The sequence below is a fragment of the Lactuca virosa genome, chromosome 5 (genome assembly GCF_052849685.1).
Source record: "Lactuca virosa cultivar CGN04683 chromosome 5, Lactuca_virosa_CGN04683_v6, whole genome shotgun sequence".
Lineage (NCBI taxonomy): Eukaryota > Viridiplantae > Streptophyta > Magnoliopsida > Asterales > Asteraceae > Lactuca > Lactuca virosa.
In genome coordinates, this window is record NC_136430.1 from 412,922,233 (window position 1) to 412,946,796 (window position 24,564).

Here is a 24,564-nt window from a genome sequence, read left to right on the forward strand (position 1 = left end):
GGGGTTGCAAGGCTTTCGTGAGACGCGAGACTCACGATAAGCTCGAACCCCGAAGCAAAAGGTGTATTTTCATCGGCTACCCACATAAATCCTTTGGTTACATCTTCTACAGACCCAGTGATAATGTGGTCTTTGTAGCAAGAAGAGGATTCTTTCGAGAGAGAGAATTCATGAGCCAAGGAGACAGTGGGAGGCAAATTGACCTTGAGGAAATTCAAGAGTCAAGTGGTGAAGGAACCTCAAACCCTAGCCCTCAACCTGAGGAGGAAACTCCTGTTGAGCCGACTGAAGAATCTATACCTCTGAGGCGTTCCACCAGAGTTAGGAATGCACCTGAGCATTATTATGTTTTTCATATTACTGCAGAAGGTGAGACACTTATCAGTAATAACACATTGGCAAATCTGGATGAGCCTAACAGCTACACGGAAGCCATGGCAGGCCCTGAGGCTGCTAAATGGAAAGAGGCTATGGATAGCGAGATATAGTCCATGTATGACAATCAAGTTTGGAACTTGGTTGACAATATACCAGATCGTAAGATAGTTGGGTGCAAATGGATCTTCAAGAAGAAGACCGACATGGATGGTAATGTACACACTTATAAGGCACGACTGGTTGCAAAGGGTTATTCTCAAACTCCGGGAGTTGATTATGATGAGACCTTTTCACCAGTGGCCAAGATTAAGTCTATTAGGGTTCTGTTAGCCATTGCTGCATTTCATGACTATGAAATATGGCAAATGGATGTCAAAACCGCTTTCCTTAATGGAAAGTTGACTGAAGATGTTTACATGGTTTAGCCAGAGGGTTTTGTCAGTACAGAGTACCCCAATAGAGTGTGTAAGCTCGAGAAATCCATTTATGGATTGAAACAGGCACCTCGCAGATGGAATCTTTGCTTTGATGAGAAAGTCAAAGAATTTGGCTTTTCAAGAAGTGAAGATGAATCTTGTGTCTATATCAAGGCTAGTGGGAGTATAGTAAGCTTCTTGGTACTGTATGTGGATGACATACTACTCATAGGAAATGACATCCCAACCCTCCAGGAAGTAAAGTCCTGGCTTGGGAAGTGTTTCGCTATGAAGGACCTTGGAGAAGCTGCCTATATCCTAGGGATAAGGATTTTGAGAAACAGGAGTAAAAGAATAATTGGACTTAGTCAAAGCACCTATGTGGACAAAGTGTTGAAAAGGTTCAACATGCATAATTCCAAGAAAGGAGAGTTACCCATCCAGAGTAACGCCAGATTGAGTAAGACACAAAGCCCTAGTACTGAGGCTGAGATAGCAGAAATGAGTCGAATACCTTATGCTTTAGCTGTAGGATCGATCATGTATGCTATGACGTGTACTCGACCTGATGTAGCCTTTGCTTTGAGCAAGGTTAGCAGGTATCAGGGGAACCCTGGCAAGGCACACTGGACTGCGGTAAAGAATATCCTCAAGTACCTGCGAAGGACTAAGGACTGGGTCCTTACCCTCGGTGGGAGTGATGACTTGAGAGTTGTAGGGTACAGTGATGCTAGCTTTCAGACTGACAGGGATAATTTTCGCTCTCAGTCGGGCTGGGTCTTTACCCTAAACGGAGGGGCAATTACTTGGAAAAGTTCCAAGCAGGAGACAGTGGCTGATTCCACTTGTGAATCAGAGTATATAGCAGCAAGCGAGGCAGCAAAGGAGGCTATATGGCTAAAGAACTTCATCGGAGACCTTGGAGTTGTACCAGCTATAAAGGAGCCAATGGAGATTTTCTGTGACAGCAATAGTGCGGTTGCCTTAGCCAAGGAACCAAGAGATCATGGGAGATCCATACACATTGACAGAAAATATCACTTCATCAGACATCGAATAGAAGAAGGAATCCTCGTGGCAAAGAGGGTATCATCGGATGAGAATCCAGCAGATCCCCTCACGAAGGGACTGACTCGGGTTAAGCATCTCCAGCATGCTCGGAGCATAGGGCTGAAGGATGATATTAGTTTTAGTAGTTAGATAATCTTGAAATTTGTAAAATGTAATTGACATTTGATGATAAATAAAAGCTGTTATTTATGAGTAAAGTGTTGCTATCTCTTGTCAATCGTTTACTATTATTTCTTTTTGCATGTTTTGACTTCTAGAATAATTATGTTATGGTTTATATCATATTATTCAAACTCTCCACAGTCGGTCATATGTTGGAAGTAGATATGAATCAAGACTGTCATGGGTTGGCTTGTAGAGGTCTAAGATGTTAGACAAAGCGGGGCTACAGCACTCATGAGTGCTCATAAGTTCTGAGTATTGGATTCAACCCATGCTCACTTGTATCACTTCATGGAATTTATCTCGAGTGATCGTGAGACGGTAATATCATATAAGTCTTCAAACCTAGAGATATGATTTGTTGCCTATGAGTTGGTTATGCATTGATTGCACGAAAACGCATTGGTAACTCGATGTTATAAACCGTGCTTTTGTGTGTAATTCAACAAGTAGTAGAGAAAACATATGAGTCGAAGTTTATCGTCACCACTCAGTTACTACAAACAAGATAAAAAATATGGAAACCAATATTTAGTTACATCCAAAGCAAAATATTCCAGTATTAGTACGCCATAACAAACACGAAGAAAAAACACAATTCAAGGAAATGTTAGAAATTACAACAAATGAATACTACACCAATACTCATGATCCACCATTGCCTCCGTCACCACCACCACCACTTGTTGGCGCCCCACCGGTATTGAAAGAACCTACTAATGCCCGCAACTGCTCCACATCAACCAAATGAAAGCCAAACTCAGATAAATAATCACCAAAAAAATAAAAATAAAATGCCTCGTCCATATTTAGCACACGAGTAGTATCGTATATTGGAATATCAATCTCACTTAATCCCACGTTGTACTCCACATTCATCATCTCATAACCAGTTCTCCTGCCAAAATCAACACAAATAGTCTACAGAACTTGGTTAGCATCAAAAAAGGAAGACTTGGCGATAAGTTTATCCACCAACTTCTGTATCCCACTTGATAACACCCAATACATATCATCATCTGCTTTACGGACCTGGTTCTCCAAACCAACCACACTCACTTGCAAATCTATGTTCCGTAGGGAAGAATCACTTAAATAACTTTTTAACTTTCGAGCACCATGATCCAACATGGCTATCTTGTCCATCAAACCAATTTTCTCCAACTCAAGGGATGCCACCGCAGCCTTCAACGTAGAAACCTCATCTACCACATCTTGATAACCAGTTATCTTACTTTCCAAAATAGCTTCTCATTATGTACTACGGCCAATTCACCCCATACCTTGTCCATCTCAACTTGAGAAACCATGTTGACTACTGGAGAAACCTTTTCCAACTCAGCAACCTTATCCACAAGCTTCATATATTGGTCACAGAATTTTTCCACGTTACGAGAGACACCACCAGATAAGTGTTGGATATAGTGTCTAAGTCCATAACTATATTTGGTATGTACTTGACCCGACCCGGCATGGTCCATTTGGGTTGCACTTCACCCGAACAATTTATGGATAATCGTTTGAGAATAGTATAAGTTATGATTTATTAATATATTATAAGTCCTAATATATTAATATAAAATCATATTATTTAATTAGTATTGATCTATAATTAATCTAGAATTAATTTAGAGATCAAAAGTATGACTAATTAAATATGGGCTCTTGCAGTTATATAGTGTGGGCTAGTGCTTATTTGGAATGGGCTAGGCTTGCATGGAAAGTCCATGGATACTCCATGGAGCTTTAACCCATGGATCTCATGGAAATGAAAAGACATGGGTATTAGGGTTTACATAGGTGTAACCCTAATCCACCACACTATATAAAGGAGGCTTTGGTTCTTGAAATCACACTAGTTGTGGTGAGTAAAGTAAGAGGGCCGATTTCAAGAAAGGTGATTACTATTCTCTCAAAATTCCAAGTTTGTGGTGATTTGTGATTTCCATTTGAGGCATCCACACTATTGGTGTTAGGCTCTAAAACTCCAAGCAATCAACTACAACTACAAGGTAAGTAATTCTACTAGCTTTATTTGATTCAAGTTCCCCATGCCATGCTAGATAGGATAAGAACCTTGGAAAAATAATTATTTGCATGTATCTTAGTCAAACATAGATCCAAGGTTTCTAGGGTTGCATGTACACCATAGGAGTGTTAGAATGCTCAAAACCCATCAATAAGACCATAAACAGTTTGATAAGTTCATATATCTTTTAAAATACATCTCGAAGGTCACGATTCTCCAAATGCAATGTTTCATTTTCATTAATCCACAAGATGACTTCTTGACCTAAAACCATATTCTCCACAAGTTTAATTTTGTACATGTATTGGATGTGCTCCCTACGACCTTGGCTAACACTCGAGCGCGTGTCAGGCGATGCAAAGTTCTCAAAAAAATGGCAACACTGAGCTCCATTAAACTTTGCTCCCGCCTATATTCCCATGAAGGAATATAAATAGGACCAGACGGATGAGGAACATTAGCATCACGGGGATGACTATTTATGCTCAATTTAGAAACACATGATGAAGGACAGATTACACTAAGGCTACTCTTAAAAGAATGAAAAACACCATGATCCAAGGAATGGGACCTCTTGAGAACCCTACCACTACAACCTTCACCACCCGCAAGAACAACTGCTAAAGCGACAGAACCAACTGAGTCCCTACCCCTTTTACGAAGAACCAATGGTTGTTCACCACTTTCACCATCAACATCATCATCAGAAACAGCCACAACCCTAGCAGAAATGGGTGGAGTACGAGCATCAGTAGTATCATCATAGGAAGCATGCACATTAGTTGATGATTCTGAATCTTCCTCTTCCTCATCTTGGGTATTACTACCATTACTACCATTGTAAGCAAAGCTATCATCGATAATGGGGAGGTCAAAATAATCAGAGCCAAGACCACTGTAACGCCCGTGTTTCTGGGCAAGGCATTATTGATGATGTGATAGTCTATGTTAACCTTTGTAACCCATTTTGAAATAATAGAAGTGTATTATTTGAGTATTGTGTGTTTTGTGCTTAATTGTGTGTCTTAATTTAATTAAAGTTAAGAATAAGCGTCAAAATGAAATATTAGATAGAACCGATATCGATACATGAAGACGAAGTGGTCGTGACAAGGTTTCCGAATATATAAAGAACGCCGAAATCCGAGTTATAACGAAGAAGTTATGACCTGTCGAAGTTTCGCGACAGAACCAGCACGACGCTGAATGACGTAAAATATGAATTTAAGATAGAGCGATATCTAGCCTTAGTAATCTAAACGAAAGTCATAGAATACGTTAAACCGCGAGCGTGCATAAAAAGAACGTCTAAATCGGAATTCGTATGAGGAAGTTATGATTTTTCGAAGTCTCGACTTAGCGGTATGCAGCCCGAATACTCGAAATAGAGATCGAGTGATTTCTAGCCGAAACAATCTAAATGAGAATAGAAGATCTCATCGGTAGTAGAGTAACGACGGAAAGACAGACGAAAACGGATGTCCGATGAAGAAGGTATGAATTTCTAACGGAGTTTTCCTGTCCCGGCCTACTAAAAATAATATAATAAAAATAAAGTCAAAATTAGCCGACAAAGTCTAAATGAAAGTTGTAGAGCATAATCTCGCCTACGCGTGAATATAAAGAACGTCAAAAACGGAGATCGTATGAGAAAGTTATGAATTTCTGAAGTTCGAGGCACGCATCCCAAAGAGGGAACGCCCTGCGTTCGATACTTGGCTCCGGAGTGGCCACGTCGATGCTGACTCAGCGGATAAGGGATAGGATCAGAACCCCGCTCCTACGCACCGCGTTCGAAGGGAACGCACTGCGTTCGGGGAATGCCCTGCGTTCGTTTGGGGAACGCACTGCGTTCATGGCAGACTTCACCCTATAAATAAATATCAAAGGGAAGCCGTTTGTGGTTGCCAAATCTCTTCTATCTCACCCTTATTTCATCAACCTACGTGCAATTTATACCCCCAAAGCCCCGGTATCATCCCAAGACCCGAAGCGAGTCCCGAAGCCCCGAAGATCCCGAAAAGTGAAGTTTCCCGAGCTGAAGCTCTGCCCGCAAGAAGTCGATTTTTGTGAAGATCTTCCAGATCTACCAAAGCATACTACTTCTACAAGCCGTAGTGCTGTCCGATCATCTTCTGATCAAGTGAGTGCATAGTCCCTTTCATATACCCGATTAAAATACAAGTATGGAATGTATTAGATATACGATATAAGTTAGTATGTAGCTGCTTTCTGCTAACACACGTATAAGAAATATTCTCTATGAAATATGTGTTATGTGATTATACGTTATCTGTTTATTTGGAATGAATATCGAATGAATATCTTATCAGTTTTAAGTGGCATATGAATGCATATGTATATTGTTATCTACAAAATGTTGGGTAGAACTTGGGTAGATAGTTGGTGTGTGATAAACTGATGAGAGGACTCGATGTGATTGTGATCTAGTCATTCAACAGAATATGGATGACGACCACGGACTTTTCTAGACAGTTCAGTGGAACACTGGCAGGCTCATAACCTGTAGGTGTAATGAACTTGGGTGTTCATTTTCTGTATTCTATCCCCCTCATGGTTGCCTTTAGGATATCTATTGTTGAGGAAACCCCTTTGCAGTAATGTCCGTCCCGATGAAAATCATAGATTAGGTCCCTGGTAATAGTGGTTGTCATAGGGACGTAAAGTGAGGATAACGGGAATGGGTAATCGGTTTATTGTTGATTGGTGAATTGAATATAATTATTTATTGTGGGTTGAAAACCCTATATGCTCACCAGGCTCCCAAGCCTGACCCACTCAGTTTCTTTGTATTACAGGTAGTGGCGCGAGAGCATAAGTTGGGGAACTTGTGAAGATATTTTGTTTATAGACCTGTTATTGTTTATAACTGTTGTAAGGTGTATGATTTACTGTTTATGCTTTTGTGTCTGTATCGGAACACGACATCCCGAGTTTTGATATATAATGAAAATACATTTCTTTAAGAAATGCTTTGATAAACCTTATTTTATCATTTATTGTTTTGGGGACAAATTCCGCAACTCTTTCAAATCAATGGATTTACTCTGAAATTATTTTAAAAGCATAAATAAAACCGGTATTTTTTGGCCGAGATTTTGGGGATGTCACAGTTGGTATCAAAGCATTAGTTTAAGCGAACTAGGAATTTGTAGGATTTCTAGACTTAAACTTACAATGCTAAGTGAAGATTTTGAGATAGTGTCTATTATATTTTAGACACGAGCACTAGTTTATTTTAGGAAAGTTGCCTAAAAGGCTTTTATGTGCTAAATGTTATATGTTTGCCATATATGATATTATTTTTTCGGATCTATGGTTTGTTGGCAACCGGATCTGGAAACCTTATGTGTTTAGGATTCTAAGCGTATGACTACGGTATTAGAACTAGCATGTAAACGTTTCGGAGTGATAAGGATGATTTGATTATCTATCGAGATTGAGGATCTAAATTCACCTTATTTGGTGTGTAGATCAAAAATGGTGAGAACGAGGAGTGGAGTTGGAAATGCTGATGAAAACAGGAATCAAATACCTCTGATTGAACAAGTAGTTGTTGCAGCAGCAGCACCCAAGCCAATGACTATGGATGGTGTGCAAGTAATGATTCAAACTATGTTGGATCGCCAAATGGAAGAAACGAGGCGTCTGCTTCGACAGAATCGTGAAGAACTGTCAATTCACGTGGAAGAGCCTGAAGTTAATGGAGGGCAGTCTGAAGGAGAGAACTTTAGTGGGATAATTGGTCAAGACAACCCACCGATAGTTCGACAAAACAACCAAGATAGAGGAAATAATGGACTGGGATGCAAGTACAAGGACTTTTTGACTTGCAAACCATCGACCTTCAGTGGAAAGGAGGACCCGATCGGAGTGATGGATTAGATTTCCGAAATGGAGTTAGCCTTCATGACTTGTGGCTGCAGAGGCAAGTTGCAGACCACGTTTGCAGTGCGTCAGTTCAGGGGTGGAGCCGTTCGCTGGTGGAACACTCTGGGGCAGACCCTAAGCCCTAATGAACCACTGCAATTGACATGGGCAGAGTTCTTGGTGCAGTTGAGGCGCAAGTTCTGCTCAGCCCAAAATCTGCTAGAGTTGGAGAACAAGTTTCTGACCTTGACAAAAGGTAGCATGTCAGTTGATGAATACACCAATGCCTTCACTGAAAAAATGGAGTTTGCTTTGCGCATCGTCCCAGATGAGCTGACAAAAGTGGACCGGTACGCAAAGGGACTACCATGGGAGTACGAGGTGCCAGTACGTTAGGCACATACTCTAGAGGCAGCTATCTGGGCTGCCAAGTCTGTTGAGAACATGATCAAGTGGAGAACCGCCAACAAAGTTGAAGTTGGTGAAAAGAGAAATTTTGAAGGAACTTCAGGTTCCAGCAAGAAAAACAAATTTTCGAAGTCTGATTCGAAAAAGTTTGGAGGAGGAAAAGGAGGCGAATCGAAATGGTGTGAGAAGTGCAAGAAAAAGCACTCTGGGGAAATGTAGCGAGGATGTGACCTGCTACAAGTGTGGAAAGACGGGGCATTACGCCAATGAATGTCCGTCTAATAAGAGAGTGTGTTTTGGATGTAACGAAGAGGGGCACGTTTTGAAAGACTGTCCGAAGAAGAAGGAAGCAGCTAGACCCAATATTCGCCTAAAGCCGAAGGCGAGAGCATTCCAGATGACACTGGAAGTTGCGAAAGATGAAGATGATGTCGCTTCAGGTACCTTTCTCGTAAACAATTTGCCTGCCCAAATTTTGTTTGATTCTGGAGCCAACTACTCCTTTATTTCGCATGAATTTGGTAGAAAACTAGCTTTTCCTGTCGGTAGACTAGATAATGCTTTATTAGTCGAAGTTGCTAGTGGCAAGTTAGTACCTGTTAGCCATCGTATGAAAAACATCTTAATTGACTTGAATGGGAATAAGTTTCACGAGGAATTATTGCCTATTGAACTTAACGGTTTCGACATCGTGTTGGGGATGGATTGGCTTAGCGCCAACGATGCCGAGATTTTATGCAAGAAGAAGATAGTAAAAGTAAACCCACCAGGGAAAGAGTCATGTATGGTGTATGAGGACAAATGCAGAGTAAATTCTGGAATCATTTCGCTAATGAAAGCCAGAAAGTGTTTGGCCAAAGGATGCACATCATGTTTGGCATTTGTGATCGATGCTAAGAAGGAGAAAAAGGAGATGCAGAGCATTCCTGTCGTGTGTGATTATCCGAAAGTATTTCCCGAAGATCTTCCCGGATTACCGCCTGATAGACAAGTGGAGTTTAGAATAGACTTGTTACCAGGGACGACACCAATAGCAAAGGCACCTTACCGATTAGCACCGACGGAGATGAAGGAGCTGATGATGCAACTTCAGGAGTTATTGGACAAAGGTTTCATTAGACCTAGTTCATCACCCTGGGGAGATCCGGTGTTATTGGTGAAGAAGAAAGACGGGAGTATGAGAATGTGCATTGACTACAGAGATCTGAATAAGGCAACGATAAAGAATAGATATCCATTGCCGAGGATTGATGACATGTTCGATCAACTACAAGGTTCAAGTTATTTTTCAAAGATCGACCTAAGGTCAGGATATCATCAGCTGAAAGTAAGAGAACAGGATATCGAGAAGACTGCATTCAGAACACGATATGGACACTACGAGTTTTTGGTTATGTCATTTGGACTAACCAATGCTCCCACAACATTCATGGATTTAATGAACAGGGTTTGTAATCCGTTCCTTGATAAATCTGTGATAGTGTTCATAGACGACATTTTGATTTACTCGAAAAGCCAAGAGGAGCATGGCAGACACTTGCGAGAAGTGTTAGAAGTCTTGAAGAAGGAGAAGTTGTATGCTAAGTTCTCCAAATGTGATTTTTGGATTCGAGAAGTCCAATTCTTGGGTCACGTGGTCAACCAAGAATGAATAATGGTTGATCCAGCAAAGATTGAAGCTGTGATGAAGTGGGAACAACCAAAAAGTCCCACGGAGATCCGAATCTTTTTAGGATTAGCCGGATATTACCGAAGGTTTATCCAAGGCTTTTCTTCGATCGTTACTCCACTAACAGCTTTGACCCACAAAGGAGCTACTTATGCTTGGAGTGATAAGCACAAAGAAGCATTCGAGTTGCTAAAGAAGAAGCTATATGAGGCACCGATTTTATCTATACCCGATGGAGTTGATGACTTTGCTGTTTATAGCGATGCGTCTGGGGTTGGATTGGGTTGTGTTTTGACCCAAAGAGATAAGGTGATCGCGTATGCATCTCGACAGCTGAAAGAACATGAAAAGAGATACCTCACTCATGATTTGGAGTTGGCAGTGGTATTTTTCACTCTAAAGATATGGAGGCATTACCTCTATGGCTCAAAGTGCAAACTTTTCACTGATCATAAGAGTCTCCAATATCTCTTTAATCAGAAAGAATCGAATATGAGGCAGCGACGCTGGCTGGAGTTACTCAAGGACTACGACTGTGAGATACTTTACCACCCCGGTAAAGCAAATGTTGTTGCTGATGCTCTCAGTCGGAAAGTCAATCTTGAAAGAAAAATGCCAAGAGCGTTGAGAATAGAAGTTGTCTCGACAATTGTGGAAAGTATAAAGAAAGCTCAAGAAGAAGCTTTAGAGAAGAATGACCGAAAGGAGGAACGTTTGGGCAAAACGTTGGTGTTTGGTACAAACGGTCAAGGACTGAAGGTGTTACAAGATCGTATTTGGGTACCTAAGTCAGGAGGAATAAGAGATCTTCTGATGGAAGAAGCTCACAAAACCATGTACTCAATTCATCCTGGTAGCACAAAAATGTATAGGGACCTAAAACCCTACTACTGGTGGCCGACGATGAAGCTTGATGTAGCAAAGTATGTGGCCAAGTGTGTGACATGTGCGAGAGTTAAGGCACAACATCAGAAACCATACGGGAGTTTAGAACCTTTACCTATGTCGATGGGTAAATGGGAAGACATTGCTATGGATTTTGTCACTAAACTGCCCAGAACAAAGAATGGTCACGACACGATTTGGGTGGTCGTTGATCGATTCACTAAGAGTGCGCATTTCATAGCAGCCAATGAGAAATGGTCTATGGATAAGCTTGCAAATTCTTACGTGAAGGAAATTGTGAGGCTTCACTGTGTTCCGTTAACAATTGTGTCAGATCGTGACAGCCGTTTCACCTCGCGATTTTGCAGAAGTCTACAAGAGGATTTGGGTACCAAGTTGTGTTTAAGTACAGCTTACCATCCACAGACTGATGGTCAGAGCAAACGGACGATACAAACGCTTGAAGATATGTTGAGAGCATGTACCCTGTAATTCCAAGGTAACTGGGATGATCATTTACCTAAGGTAGAATTTTCCTACAATAATAGTTTCCATTCGAGCATCAAGATGGCACCTTATCAAGCTTTGTACGGACAGAAGTGTCGTACGCCGTCTTGTTGGCTTGCGGCTGGGGAAAAGCAGTTTATGGGACCTGAGATAGTCCATCAGACTGCTGAAAAGTTGAAAATAATCAGGGAGAGAATGTTAGCAGCTCAGGATCGTCAAAAGAGCTATGTTGACAAAAAGCGAAGACCGATGACTTTTGAAGTTGGAGATTCGGTTTTACTTAAAGTCTCGCCATGGAAGGGGCTTATACGATTTGGTAAAAGGGGAAAGTTAAGTCCAAGGTTTATTGGACCGTTTAAAGTTCTTCAGAGGGTTGGGAACCAAGCTTACAAGCTCGAATTACCCAAAGAACTGAATGGAATTCATAACACTTTCCATGGGTGTTATTTGAGGAAGTTCATGGGAGAAGTTCCCGACATGATTCCACTTTCGGGGTTGAGAATTGATGAGAACAAGAGGTTAATTGAAGAACCAGAGGCAATCGTTGACCGAAAGACTAAGAAGTTACGACGCAAGATGGTCGAGTTAGTGCTTGTCCGTTGGAAACATACGAATGGGACAAATCTCACCTGGGAGACGGAGAGTGACATGATGAGTCGCTATCCGCATTTGTTTGTTGATGTGTGATTCCGGGGACGGAATCATTCTAAGGAGGAGAGAATTGTAACGCCCGTGTTTCTGGGCAAGGCATTATTGATGATGTGATAGTCTAGGTTAACCTTTGTAACCCATTTTGAAATAATAGAAGTGTATTATTTGAGTATTGTGTGTTTTGTGCTTAATTGTGTGTCTTAATTTAATTAAGATTAAGAATAAGCGTCAAAATGAAATATTAGATAGAACCGATATCGATACATGAAGACGAAGTGGTCGTGACAAGGTTTCTGAATATATAAAGAATGCCGAAATCCGAGTTATAACGAAGAAGTTATGACATGTCGAAGTTTCGCGACAGAACCAGCACGACGCTGAATGACGTAAAATATGAATTTAAGATAGAGCGATATCTAGCCTTAGTAATATAAAAGAAAGTCGTAGAATACGTTAAACCGCGAGCGTGCATAAAAAGAACGTCTAAATCGGACTTCGTATGAGGAAGTTATGATTTTTCGAAGTTTCGACTTAGCGGTATGCAGCCCGAATACTCGAAATAGAGATCAAGTGATTTCTAGCCAAAACAATCTAAATGAGAATCGAAGATCTCATTGGTAGTAGTGTAACGACGGAAATACAGACGAAAACGGATGTCCGATGAAGAAGGTATGAATTTCTAACGGAGTTTTCCTGTTCCGGCCTACTAAAAATAATATAATAAAAATAAATCAAAATTAGCCGACGAAGTCTAAACGAAAGTTGTAGAGCATAATCTCGCCTACGCGTGGATATAAAGAACGTCAAAAACGGAGATCGTATGCGAAAGTTATGAATTTCTGAAGTTCGAGGCACGCATCCCAAAGAGGGAACGCCCTGCGTTCCTTTGGGGAACGCACTGCGTTCGATACTTGGCTCCGGAGTGGCCACGTCGATGCTGACTCAGCGGATAAGGGATAGGATCAGAACCCCGCTCCTACGCACCGCATTCGAAGGGAACGCACTGCGTTCGGGGAACGCCCTGCGTTCGTTTGGGGAACGCACTGCGTTCATGGCAGACTTCACCCTATAAATAGATATCAAAGGGCAGCCGTTTGTGGTTGCCAAATCTCTTCTATCTCACCCTTATTTCATCAACCTACGTGCAATTTATACCCCCAAAGCCCCGGTATCATCCCGAGACCCGAAGCGAGTCCCGAAGCCCCAAAGATCCCGAAAAGTGAAGTTTCCCGAGCCGAAGCTCTGCCCGCGAGAAGTCGATTTTTGTGAAGATCTTCCAGATCTACCAAAGCATACTACTTCTACAAGCCGTAGTGTTGTCCGATCATCTTTTGATCAAGTGAGTGCATAGTCCCTTTCATATACCCGATTAAAATACAAGTATGGAATGTATTAGATATACGATATAAGTTAGTGTGTAGCTGCTTTCTGCTAACACACGTATAAGAAATATTCTCTATGAAATATGTGCTATGTGATTATACGTTATCTGTTTATTTGGAATGAATATCGAATGAATATCTTATCAATTTTAAGTGGCATATGAATGCATATGTATATTGTTATCTACAAAATGTTGGGTAGAACTTTGGTAGATAGTTGGTGTGTGATAAACTGATGAGAGGTCTCGATGTGATTGTGATCTAGTCATTCAGCAGAATATGGATGACGACCACAGACTTTTCTAGACAGTTCAGTGGAATACTGGCAGGCTCATAACCTGTAGGTGTAATGAACTTGGGTGTTCATTTGCTGTATTCTATCCCCCTCATGGTTGCCTTTAGGATATCTATTGTTGAGGAAACCCCTTTGCAGTAATGTCCGTCCTGATAAAAATCCTAGATTAGGTCCCTGGTAATAGTGGTTGCCATAGGGACGTAAAGTGAGGATAACCGGAATGGGTAATCGGGTTATTGTTGATTGGTGAATTGAATATAATTATTTATTGTGGGTTGAAAATCCTATATGCTCATCAGGCTCCCAAGCCTGCCCACTCAGTTTCTTTGTATTACAGGTAGTGGCGCGAGAGCATAAGCTGGGGAACTTGTGAAGATATTTTGTTTATAGACCTGTTATTGTTTATAATTGTTGTAAGGTCTATGATTTACTGTTTATGCTTTTGTGTCTGTATCGGAATATGACATCCCGAGTTTTGATATATAATGAAAATACATTTCTTTAAGAAATGCTTTGATAAACCTTATTTTATCATTTATTGTTTTGGGGACAAATTCCGCAACTCTTTCAAATCAATGGATTTACTCTGAAATTATTTTAAAAGCATAAATGAAACCGGTCTTTTTTGGCCGAGATTTTGGGGATGTCACAACCACGCACTACAATCTCTCCCTAAACAAAATTAGACAAAATAAATGGCAATCAACTTCCATCTACAAAAAAAACAACAAGGATTCAGTACAAACAAGTGAAACGAATAACAACTCATATAAAGTAAAATACATGGGCCATCGAAAAATAAAGTAGGGACAATGCCAAGATGCAACCAATATGGACTCATACCAACCTGAACCAAAATGGATTCAAGGGATTTTTTCATTAGGATGTTGAAACGAGAAACCTTATCTATATCCTGACCTAAATCCTTAGTCTGGTTAGGCTTTTGATCATTAATGGTTCCAGGAATATAATATTCTTTTCGATAAGAGAAGTGAGAAGCATTCAACCAGATAAATTCCTTTTTCCAAATTTTGATGGAATCAGGAAGACCCTCGATGAAACTTCGTCCCCTTGAACGCAAATAATACTAGGCCCCATTGCCACAAATACGGAAAAAATACTGGAACAAAGCGATGGTAGGAACAACAAGTGAGGCATGAAAGAGTAGTTCAAAGCAGATAACCTTCAAATTCGAGTTAGGTTTCAATTGGCATGCATGGATCCTGTGCGCTTCAATAATGGAACCAAAAAGGGAGAAGGAGGTAGACAGAGACCAGCTTCTACGTATTAAAGATAAAACCCAACCTTACCCGTCAGAGGACAATCGATCACTGCATTAGGACCAGGAAGGGCAGTGTCATCTTCATCGATAAGATGGTACTTTGCAGAAATATGGTCAAGTCGCTCGTGATTAATGGAAGATTAAATGATGAGCATGACCGAACGAGACATTCTCTTGCTAACACCAATGAGGATTCGAGAAGAAGAAAGAACAGAGAAAATAGTCACCAAAGAAAGGAACAATCAAAAGATTACTTTCCAAATATGTGACAAGCATTTATGAAAGGAGAAGCGGGCAAGCCAACTGCTACAAAAACGTTGGAGTGCCTATAAGCCTTCACAAGGATCTAGGCGCATAGAAAAGACAACATGTACTGACCATTCTTGATCGATTCAACAAAGCAACAAAAATTTAAGCCCAATTATTATAAATTGGTTGTACTTTATAGAAAATAGGATGGGGATTAATGGGGTATGGGCGGTAGCCCACAAAATACCAGCCAATAAACCCATCCTGGTAACATAGCCACAAATACATAAGCAATAGCGAGCACATATAGCAAGAATCACCCTACTCTCGTACATAATCTATGAAGCATCCCCAGGAAATATAGAAAAGGAAAACCTATTTTATTAAAAAGAAGTATCACCTTACAACCTAAGGACCAACGCAAGGCCCAGAAGAAAAAGCCATGAACCCGTCCAGGTTCTAACTATAAATCAAGTTTCCAACCAAACCAAGGTAAGCAAGCACTATCTGCAATCATACCTAACCCATATCCATGTCCTAAATATGACATATAACTTAGGAATCAGAGAGAAATATCGAGGTTCCACCATCGGTATGGCTTTCTAACCTACCTTTTGTTAACATTATACGTGTTGCCTAGACTGCTCATTGGAGGAAGCCCACGATGGGATAGCCAGACAAGCATCCAGGACTCCACATAGCAACAACGTGCATTCTGGAGTAATGTTCCAGACTAATAATATTAGGGTATTTGTATTATCATTATTGCTGCATAAACCCATAAAACTTTTGGATACTAAAAAAATAAGTACATATAAGGATGTTTTTTAGAGTACCAGTAGTAGAAGGCAGTGAAAATGAATCAATAGATATATGTATTATATTGCTCTAGACTACACATGCTTTGGTGTAGATATAAGTAGTAATATCAAATTTTTGTGGATGAATTACGTTAGTTGCTTCCTAGCCCACGTTACATACTAATCAAATAAGTCTATATTTCCAATATATTATATCAAACATAGTTATGTAGATTCTTGACGATAGTGATGTCAAATATTTTCGTAGTTTTGTTAGTAGTATGTCTTCTACCACAGTATAACTATTTGTTGTTAATCATGTTATGGAAACTGGTCTTAATCGATTTTCAAGGGGAATCATTATGGTGGTAATGGGTCTTTCGGTTCCGAAAGTAACCAAATTTGTAATTTATTACCTATGACATTAAATCATGTTCCTTGTTACAATGGATTTGTAGAACGTGTGATTTTAGGTATAAATGTAAGGTTTTTGATGATGTTGGTCCAACTTTTTATGTTGATGAATCTACATATGATCAGACAAAACTCATGTTCTTGGTTGATGATTGTAATATAATTCCACATTAAGAGCCTGTTGAATAATTCCATAGCTTCACTGAATTTGTTGGGGATGAGACTGAATCTAAAGAAGATGAAACTGAGCTCCGCAAGCCCCAAAATCTCGGCAGGAAAAGTATACTTATTATTTTTCAGATTCTAAAGAAACACAAATCGATCATCGGGGGATGCCTAAACCCTTACCTTTTCCTGGATTATCAAAACAAAAACCTAAAGGTGGTGTATCCCATAATTATTCTTCTTATGTGAAGCATTTTCAACTCTTCAAAAGTAAAGAAGACATTAAGCTTAAATTTGGATTCAAATGTGTTATTGGGGGTTTCAAATAAGAGTGAGAAAATCTACAAAAGACGGGTTGGGAGATATTTTACTTGTGAAAAATTGCAAATGGCAGTTAAGGGCTATAAAAGATAAATACACTTATTAATTTCAAGTTAATAAACTATCAGATGGTCACACTTGCTCAAACACACCGCTCCTTCCCCATCATCGCCAACCCAAAAAGAAAGATATTAATGGATTTGATGAGATTATGGTGTTTGTGTTGGATAGAGCGATCTCATACCATATCCCCATACTTTTTAAGAACACTTCGCATGATTATGGGTCGTCCCCATTTCGGTTTTTTGATTCATGGTTAGATATTGACGTCTTTGATGAGGTTGTTCGAAATGCATGGGCTGATTTTCAAGGAGATAATTTAAATTATCTTATTTATTTCAAAGATAAATTAAATTTTCTTAAAGCTAAAACCAAGGAATTGAAGTGTTCTTTCAATATTGTTGCAAAAACCGAGAAGATAGAGGTCAAGTGTAGGTTATCGGAGATTGATAAGCTCATGCAAGATGGTCTCGACTCTCAGATGTTTTGTTTGATATAGAGTGACAAAAAAAATCCTTGCCCAATTATATGATATGGAGAAGAGTGAATGTAGTGATGTGGCTCAAAAATGTAAAATTAAGTGGTTCATGGAAGGAAATGAAACTACAAATTATTTTCATCGATTATCAAATGAAAAAAAAACTAATAAAGGTATATGGGTGGATGATGAGCCGGTCACACAATCTAATAGGGTTAAATCCTAATTTGTACAATACTACAAGAAGATGTTTAAGAAGTTTAATGGGGTTCGGTGGAATACGCGTAGCTCTTCTTTTAAAAGTTTAGACTCGGATGAGACACATATGTTGGATGTAGTTCCATCCATTGAGGAAGTGTAGGATGCTTTATGGATGTGTAGAAGTGACAAGGCACTAGAACCATATGGTTTTACTTTTGCTTTTGTCGTAAGGTATTAGGACTTACTTCTGCATGACATTTATACCTTCGTATTAGAGTTTTTAATTCGAATCATATCCCTTATGGTTGTAATTCTTCTTTTATCACCTTGATTCCTAAGATGATAAATCCTCTTGGTATCAAAGATTATCGACCCATTACTCTTATTGTCATCCAGTATAAGATCATTGCAAAGCTTTTAGCACTTTGATTAGCAAATATGGTTGATATAATGGTGAGTTCATAGCAGTCGACTTTCATTAAAGAAAGACAAATCCTTGATGGGTCGGTTGTTGCAAATTAAGTGCTTGATTGGTGTAAGTTGAAGAAGAAAAACTCATGATATTTAAAGTTGGGTCGGTTGTTATAAATTAAGTGGTTGATTGGTGTAAGTTGAAGAAGTAAAACTCATGATATTTAAAGTTGATTTAGAGAAAACTTATGATTTGATTTCTTGGGATTTTCTTTTTACAATAATGTCATTCATGGTTTTCTTTGAGAAATGGAGTTACTTAATTAGAGCTTTTCTATCTAATGTTCATTCATCTATCTTGTTTAATAGATGCCATACTGACGAGTTCCCTTGTAAAATATGGGTTGAGACAAGGAGATCCCCAATCTCCTTTCTTCTTCATACAGGAAATGGAAGGATTGCATGTTGCAATGGAAGATGCGGTAGAAGTTGGATTATATAGAGGTATTTATCTAGGAATTGATAATTTACATCTTTCACATCTTCTTTATGCTAATGATGCATTATTTTTTGGCGACTGGAGTAAGGAAAATATCATTAATTTGATTGGTATTCTCTATTGATTCTTAATGGTTTCGAGCCCACAAGTGAACTTGCAAAAATCAAATATTTTCGGTGTTAATGTTCCATTTCCTTATGTGGAACGATTAGCAGTTCTAACAGGTGTAAATGCGTACAAGTTGCCTTTTGAATTTGGGCTTACCAATTGAGGCTACGATGTCATGGTTTTCAGGATGGTAAAGTGTCATAAATATATTTAAACAAAGGCTTTCTTCCTGGAAAATCAAGTTACCTTCTACTAAGGGTCGATTTATGATGTTGAACTCGGTGTTGGGCTGCCTATGTATTTATTATATGTCATTATTTCGCATGCATGGTGTTGTCAATAAATATCTAGAGAAATTGAGAGATATGTTTTTTTGGGGTGAGGACTAAGGTGATAGAAAACTTCATTGGATTAATTGGGATGTTGTATTGGCTAATCAAATTAATGGTGGTTTGGATATTGGATCTTTAGATACGTTTAATAAGGACCTTTTGTTCAAATGGAAATGGTGTTTCTCAACAATAATATGTCTTCATGTATGATAGGGGGGATTTGGATCGAGTCGACTTAGAGCTATGTCGACTAAGGGGGTTTGGTCCAAGATTATTGGTACAATTAACCAAGTGCATGAATCTGAGATTGTTGTTAATAATGTCATTAAAGGGTTATTGGAGATAGGTCTTCTATGTTATCAATGGATAGGAGACAACACTTTGATGAGACAATTTCCAAGATTGTATGTTTTAGAAACGAAAAAAGATTGTATTATAAACGATAGATGGAATGAAGTCACGTGGGAGTAGGATTGGACTAGGCCGATTATTACATGAACTCTTATTTCTCTTGTTCAACAGTTAAGTGAGTTACTTCTTAGTTGCACCTTACGAGTTTAAAAGATTGGTGGGTTTGGAATTCTGGTGTCAATGATAGTTTAATGATTTCGGAAGCTAGAAGAGGTATAGACAATTATATTCTCCCGGAAGGTACCATTCCTACAAGGTGTAATAAGTTCATTCTAAGTAAATTAAACATTTTAAATTGGCGAAACGGCAAACGAGACTTCCTACTAGGTTAAACTTGGATTTGAAAGGCATGGATATTCTAACTATTGGGTGTGGCATATGCAATTTAGATATCGAAGACAACACTCATGTTTTCATTTCATGTCAAGTGGCGTTGGATCTTTGGAGATTTATTGGAAAGTGGTGTGAATATTTCGGTTTTTATGAATCCCGAAGATGTTATTCATTGGATTGACACGGTTCCTCTTTCCAATATGAAAAGAACAAGTATGGATTCTATATATAGTCATGATCATGTGGTGGAGCCTTTGGAATTTTCGAAATGCAATAGTTTTTAGTGATCAATGTTACAAGAAATTAGTTGGTTGATATATTGATTGACTATTCATATATTACGTTTGTTAATAAGAATACCTCACCAACTAGCTAATCAGACGCGAGCCCCTCCTCGGGCGGATCATGTGGTGGAGCCTTTGGAATTTTCGAAATGCAATAGGTATTAGCAGCCGTTTCCAGGTGTTGTTCCCCTCCCAAAGGCAGATTCTTACGCGTTACTCACCCGTCCGCCACTGGAAACACCACTTCCAAATTAACTTTTTCGTGTCCTTGGTTTGTCCTACATGGATGAAAGTATACATCTAACTCTTTTTTTTTCTTTATATTAACAAAATAATAAATTCAAATTAATTTAATATGATAGAATATAACTATTACATTGAACCCCTTACATTGATTTAGTGCAACCTTTTCCATAAGAAATTTATGGATTCTCTTGTTTTCTTACTACTTCTCTTGAGAATACACAAAGTAACAAAGCTTTTTTTAAGTAGGGACACAAATCCTATCTAGTAATATGAGCAATAAATGAATCTATCTCCATGCGTGTTACTCCACCTTTTTCTACCGACCGCCTAACATCATCGCCAAGTTTAGCAGCTCTCTTCCTTATGGCATCTCCCTCATCAGAAGCCATCAATTTCCGAATACTTGTTTCAATAGTTGAAGACGTTACTAGCTCACCACGAAGCTCCCAATCCCTTACGCTTATGCCAGTCTTTAGCACCTCTGTTACTAGTACAGCATTTCTTGGTTGATCTGAATGCATTGGCCATGTAGCCATAGGAACTCCCATGGTGATGCTCTCCATACTCGAGTTCCAGCCACAGTGACTCATAAATCCACCTGTTGAAGGGTGAGACAGTATCTCTAATTGGGGTGCCCATTCTCTCACCACCAATCCTTTTTCTTGAAGTCGCTCTTCAAATCCTTTAGGCAATTCAACTCTCCTAACTTCACCATTGAAAATATCTCCTTTATCAGCATCTCGTATAACCCAAATAAACTTTTGTTTGCTTTTCTCTAAACCATTAGCTAGTTCTCGGATCTCATCATCGGACAATGAAGTCGTTGTGCCAAAAGAAACATATATCACAGAGTCTTGAGCTTGTTTGTCAAGCCATTCTAGCGACATGTGACGTTTCCCAAGGTTTTCTTTATCGCTTATGGCCACTGGATTAAAAGGACCCATAGCCCATTGCTTTGTACTTCCAGACAATCCTTCTTTCGCAAGAAAGTCGATGAATTTCCTATCGAAAACGTTGCATGTGTCATGAAGATTTCCCGAATTAAACGTATTGCAGACTTGATGACTCGTAATGAATTCTATAAATTCTGCTGGTATAGTACCTTCAAAAGCAGGGACCTTTGTGAGATGCTTGTATGATTCATCATCATCCTCTAAGCATGGTTTTCCTTTCTCTTCCCACAAGTACGAGAACGTGGTAAAAGCCGAAGCACAATGGAAGACATAAGCTTCTGCATTTTCATATGAAACTACATCTTGAACGACTAAGCTCATTAGATAGTCATGAATGATGATAACTCGCCTGGTTGTGGGAGCAATATCAGCCAATAGTTTTGCAAAAGGTTCACGAAGATGAGATGGTAGATGGAATGATGGAAGAAGGTGTGAAGGGAATTTGTCGGAAGCATTAGGGTCTGGAGGAGGGGATTCGAAGTTGGGTGTCTCAAACTCATGGAAATGAATATTAGTGGCGGAGGTGGGATCCCAACCATGGATACGAAGCTTTGCTTGGCGGTTGTGGGTGGTGGTGCCGACGATATGGATTGGTAGATTATAAGAGGAAAGAAGACGGGAGAGGTGGAGGAGTTGGTTGAGATGACCTTGTGCTACAAACGGCACCACTAACACCACCATTTCTTTCGTTTCCATGTTGATTATAAGTAGGTTATCAAGTTTTTGTGATTGTTGCATATTTATATATGAATATGTAATGGTTTTAATTATGAAGCCATGAAGATGTCATCAATGACATGTTGAATTAACGACAAAAGTTTTGCCGTCTTAAGTTCTTGATGTCTTCTAGAAACATTAACATTTCAAATGATACTTGACAAGGAGATAAGTTTAATTTATCTTAAAATATTAGTATTAATTAATGTAAACGTTAGTAAAATCAAATTGGCGTTTGCCTTGTGTCTATTACCTATCCGTGAGCAAGACATTTTTGTCTTATATTTGATAAAAACAAAAGCACATTGTTAATTTATGTAATAAAGTGTATTCTTTAAAATAAAAATTAGTATACATCAAATATATTATTATTGTTATATATTTACCTTTTTTTATTCTATTTAAAGAATGGAATCTGAATCACAGGAATATGTACATTGTCAGAACCAAATATAAATTATGATATGCATATCTCCCATCCCTCAATTTTTTCATATCTCCAAATGATTTTTATTGTGTTTGTACAAGTTGTTGATATGCTCCTACTATGCTCTATCTACAAATTAAAAACCAATAAGAATCTTTTAGCCCTATAATATATGTGTAAATATTAGCCCATATGTATTGTATTAGTATAGGCACGCCAGCCCATGTTTGGCTATTATGTATTTGTTTTGTATTTATACTTGTTAGGGGTAAGCAAATCTAAACCAATACACCGATCAAAACCGATGAAACCGAAATCGAAGCAAAACCAACGGTTAGCTTTTAAAATTTTTAAAAACCGAAAAATCAGTTTTTATCCAAAACAGACCCATCCAAATCGAGAAACCCACCCACACTTAAAATCGACAAATCGACCCATCGAAACCGACCAATGACATTTACCTGTGATATATATATATATATATATATATATATATATATATATATATATATATATATATATATATATATATATATATAGGATCGGATAGAAACCCAAAAAACGGTAGGAACCGCGAGGACACTTTTTGACCATTGATTTTGAAATATGTGTGGCTATGGTAAATCAGATTTTTTCTTTTTTCATTTCAAATTTGCGGTGGCAATTTTAAAATTATTGATAACTTTTTCTGCTTTTCTTCTTAAGGGAAAACTATTTAAGGACAAACTTGTCAATAATGCATTAGAAAACCCTAATTCAAGTGCTTCAGCAAAAAATTCTTTATTGGCAGCTTTCTTTCTTCTTTTCTCCTCCGTCTCTCTCAAATCTACTAAATTGTATTTAAATTTCGTTTCAAATCTCATAAACTCATCTGAAATCGATGTTTATTATGGAAATTACTCCAGATCTTTGTATTTTACCTTTTTTCTTTCAATTTCTTCGAACACTAAGACTGGTTGAACATAGATTTGAAGTCAATGTAACAAGGTAAACTTGATTTGAGTACCTCTTCTTTGATTATTTCTGTTTTTAAAATGTTTCTTCGTTTTTTTGTTTGAAACCCTAGTTTTAGAAGTGTTTTCGGGGTTTTTGTTACTTTTTGTTTCATCTTTGATCTTCTTTTACTTGTACTTACTTAATTTGTTTGAAAATCAATCTGAAACTTAGTATTTAAGCTTTTGTTCTTTTAATATCATCAAACTTTGAGATCTATTACACATTTATGTTATAGTTCCTAAGTTAATGGAAGCAAGTAAACTCGATTTGAACGTTTTTTCCTTGATTATTGTGTTTTCTTTATAGCGTTCTTTTTGTTTGAAACCCTAGTTTCTAAAACAAGTTTTGGTTTTTTTGTTAGTATTTTGTGTTTCATCTTTTGTTCTTCTCGGAGTTTAAATGCATTATTGATAGTAAATCTTGGTTGAAAGCTAACTCATGTTTTTATTATCGGTTCATAAATATGATAAAAGTCTTGAAATTTTATAGCTTGCTAACTAAAATTGATATGGCTTTAGGACGATGTGGCTAATTAGATCCACATTAACATGAAAGATTGTATCACAGATCTTTTTTAAAGTCTCTTCAACAGTGAAAATGAGAATGTTCTTCAGATTATGATCATTATACTTTTTTAATATTGATGTTTTCATATTGTTTTATATGTCACCTTTTTACTTAAAATAATATTTATGTTGTAACACCCGCAGATTCGGGCTACTCAATTAAAATAATAAGCGTTAAAAATGATTTTTTTTATATAGAAGATTATCTAGGATAAATAATCTTAACCAAAGTAATAGTTAGGGTTAACAATTGTAACCTATTCGGCGTAATAAAGAATAATTACTTGAATATTATATGTTTTATGATTATTATAATATAATAAAATATGAAAAATCAGTCAAATCGTCCGTAAATCGTAAAAATAAGTGTGTCAAAACATATATATATATATATATATATATATATATATATATATATATATATATATATATATATATATTATATATTTAGGAAGTATTCGTCGTCCCGATCCCGAAAATATAAATTTCGTCGAAATCCGAATCCGTATGAATTAGATATGGTTTTTATAAGATATAAAAGTCAGTCGCGCACAACGAATGTATGAC

At 38.2% G+C, this 24,564-nt stretch overlaps 1 protein-coding gene across 1 annotated transcript; it reads right to left on the minus strand.

Moving 5' to 3' along the window:
- Positions 1 to 20,236: 20,236 nt before the first annotated feature.
- LOC145111928 (zeatin O-xylosyltransferase-like) lies at positions 20,237 to 22,001 on the minus strand. Its single transcript, XM_079048162.1, has 2 exons — positions 20,483 to 22,001; positions 20,237 to 20,370 (listed from the first exon to the last, which is right to left on the minus strand). The coding sequence occupies exon 1, from the start codon at positions 21,985 to 21,987 to the stop codon at positions 20,596 to 20,598; it is 1,392 nt and encodes a 463-aa protein (XP_078904288.1). The 5' UTR covers positions 21,988 to 22,001; the 3' UTR covers positions 20,237 to 20,370; positions 20,483 to 20,595.
- Positions 22,002 to 24,564: the final 2,563 nt, after the last annotated feature.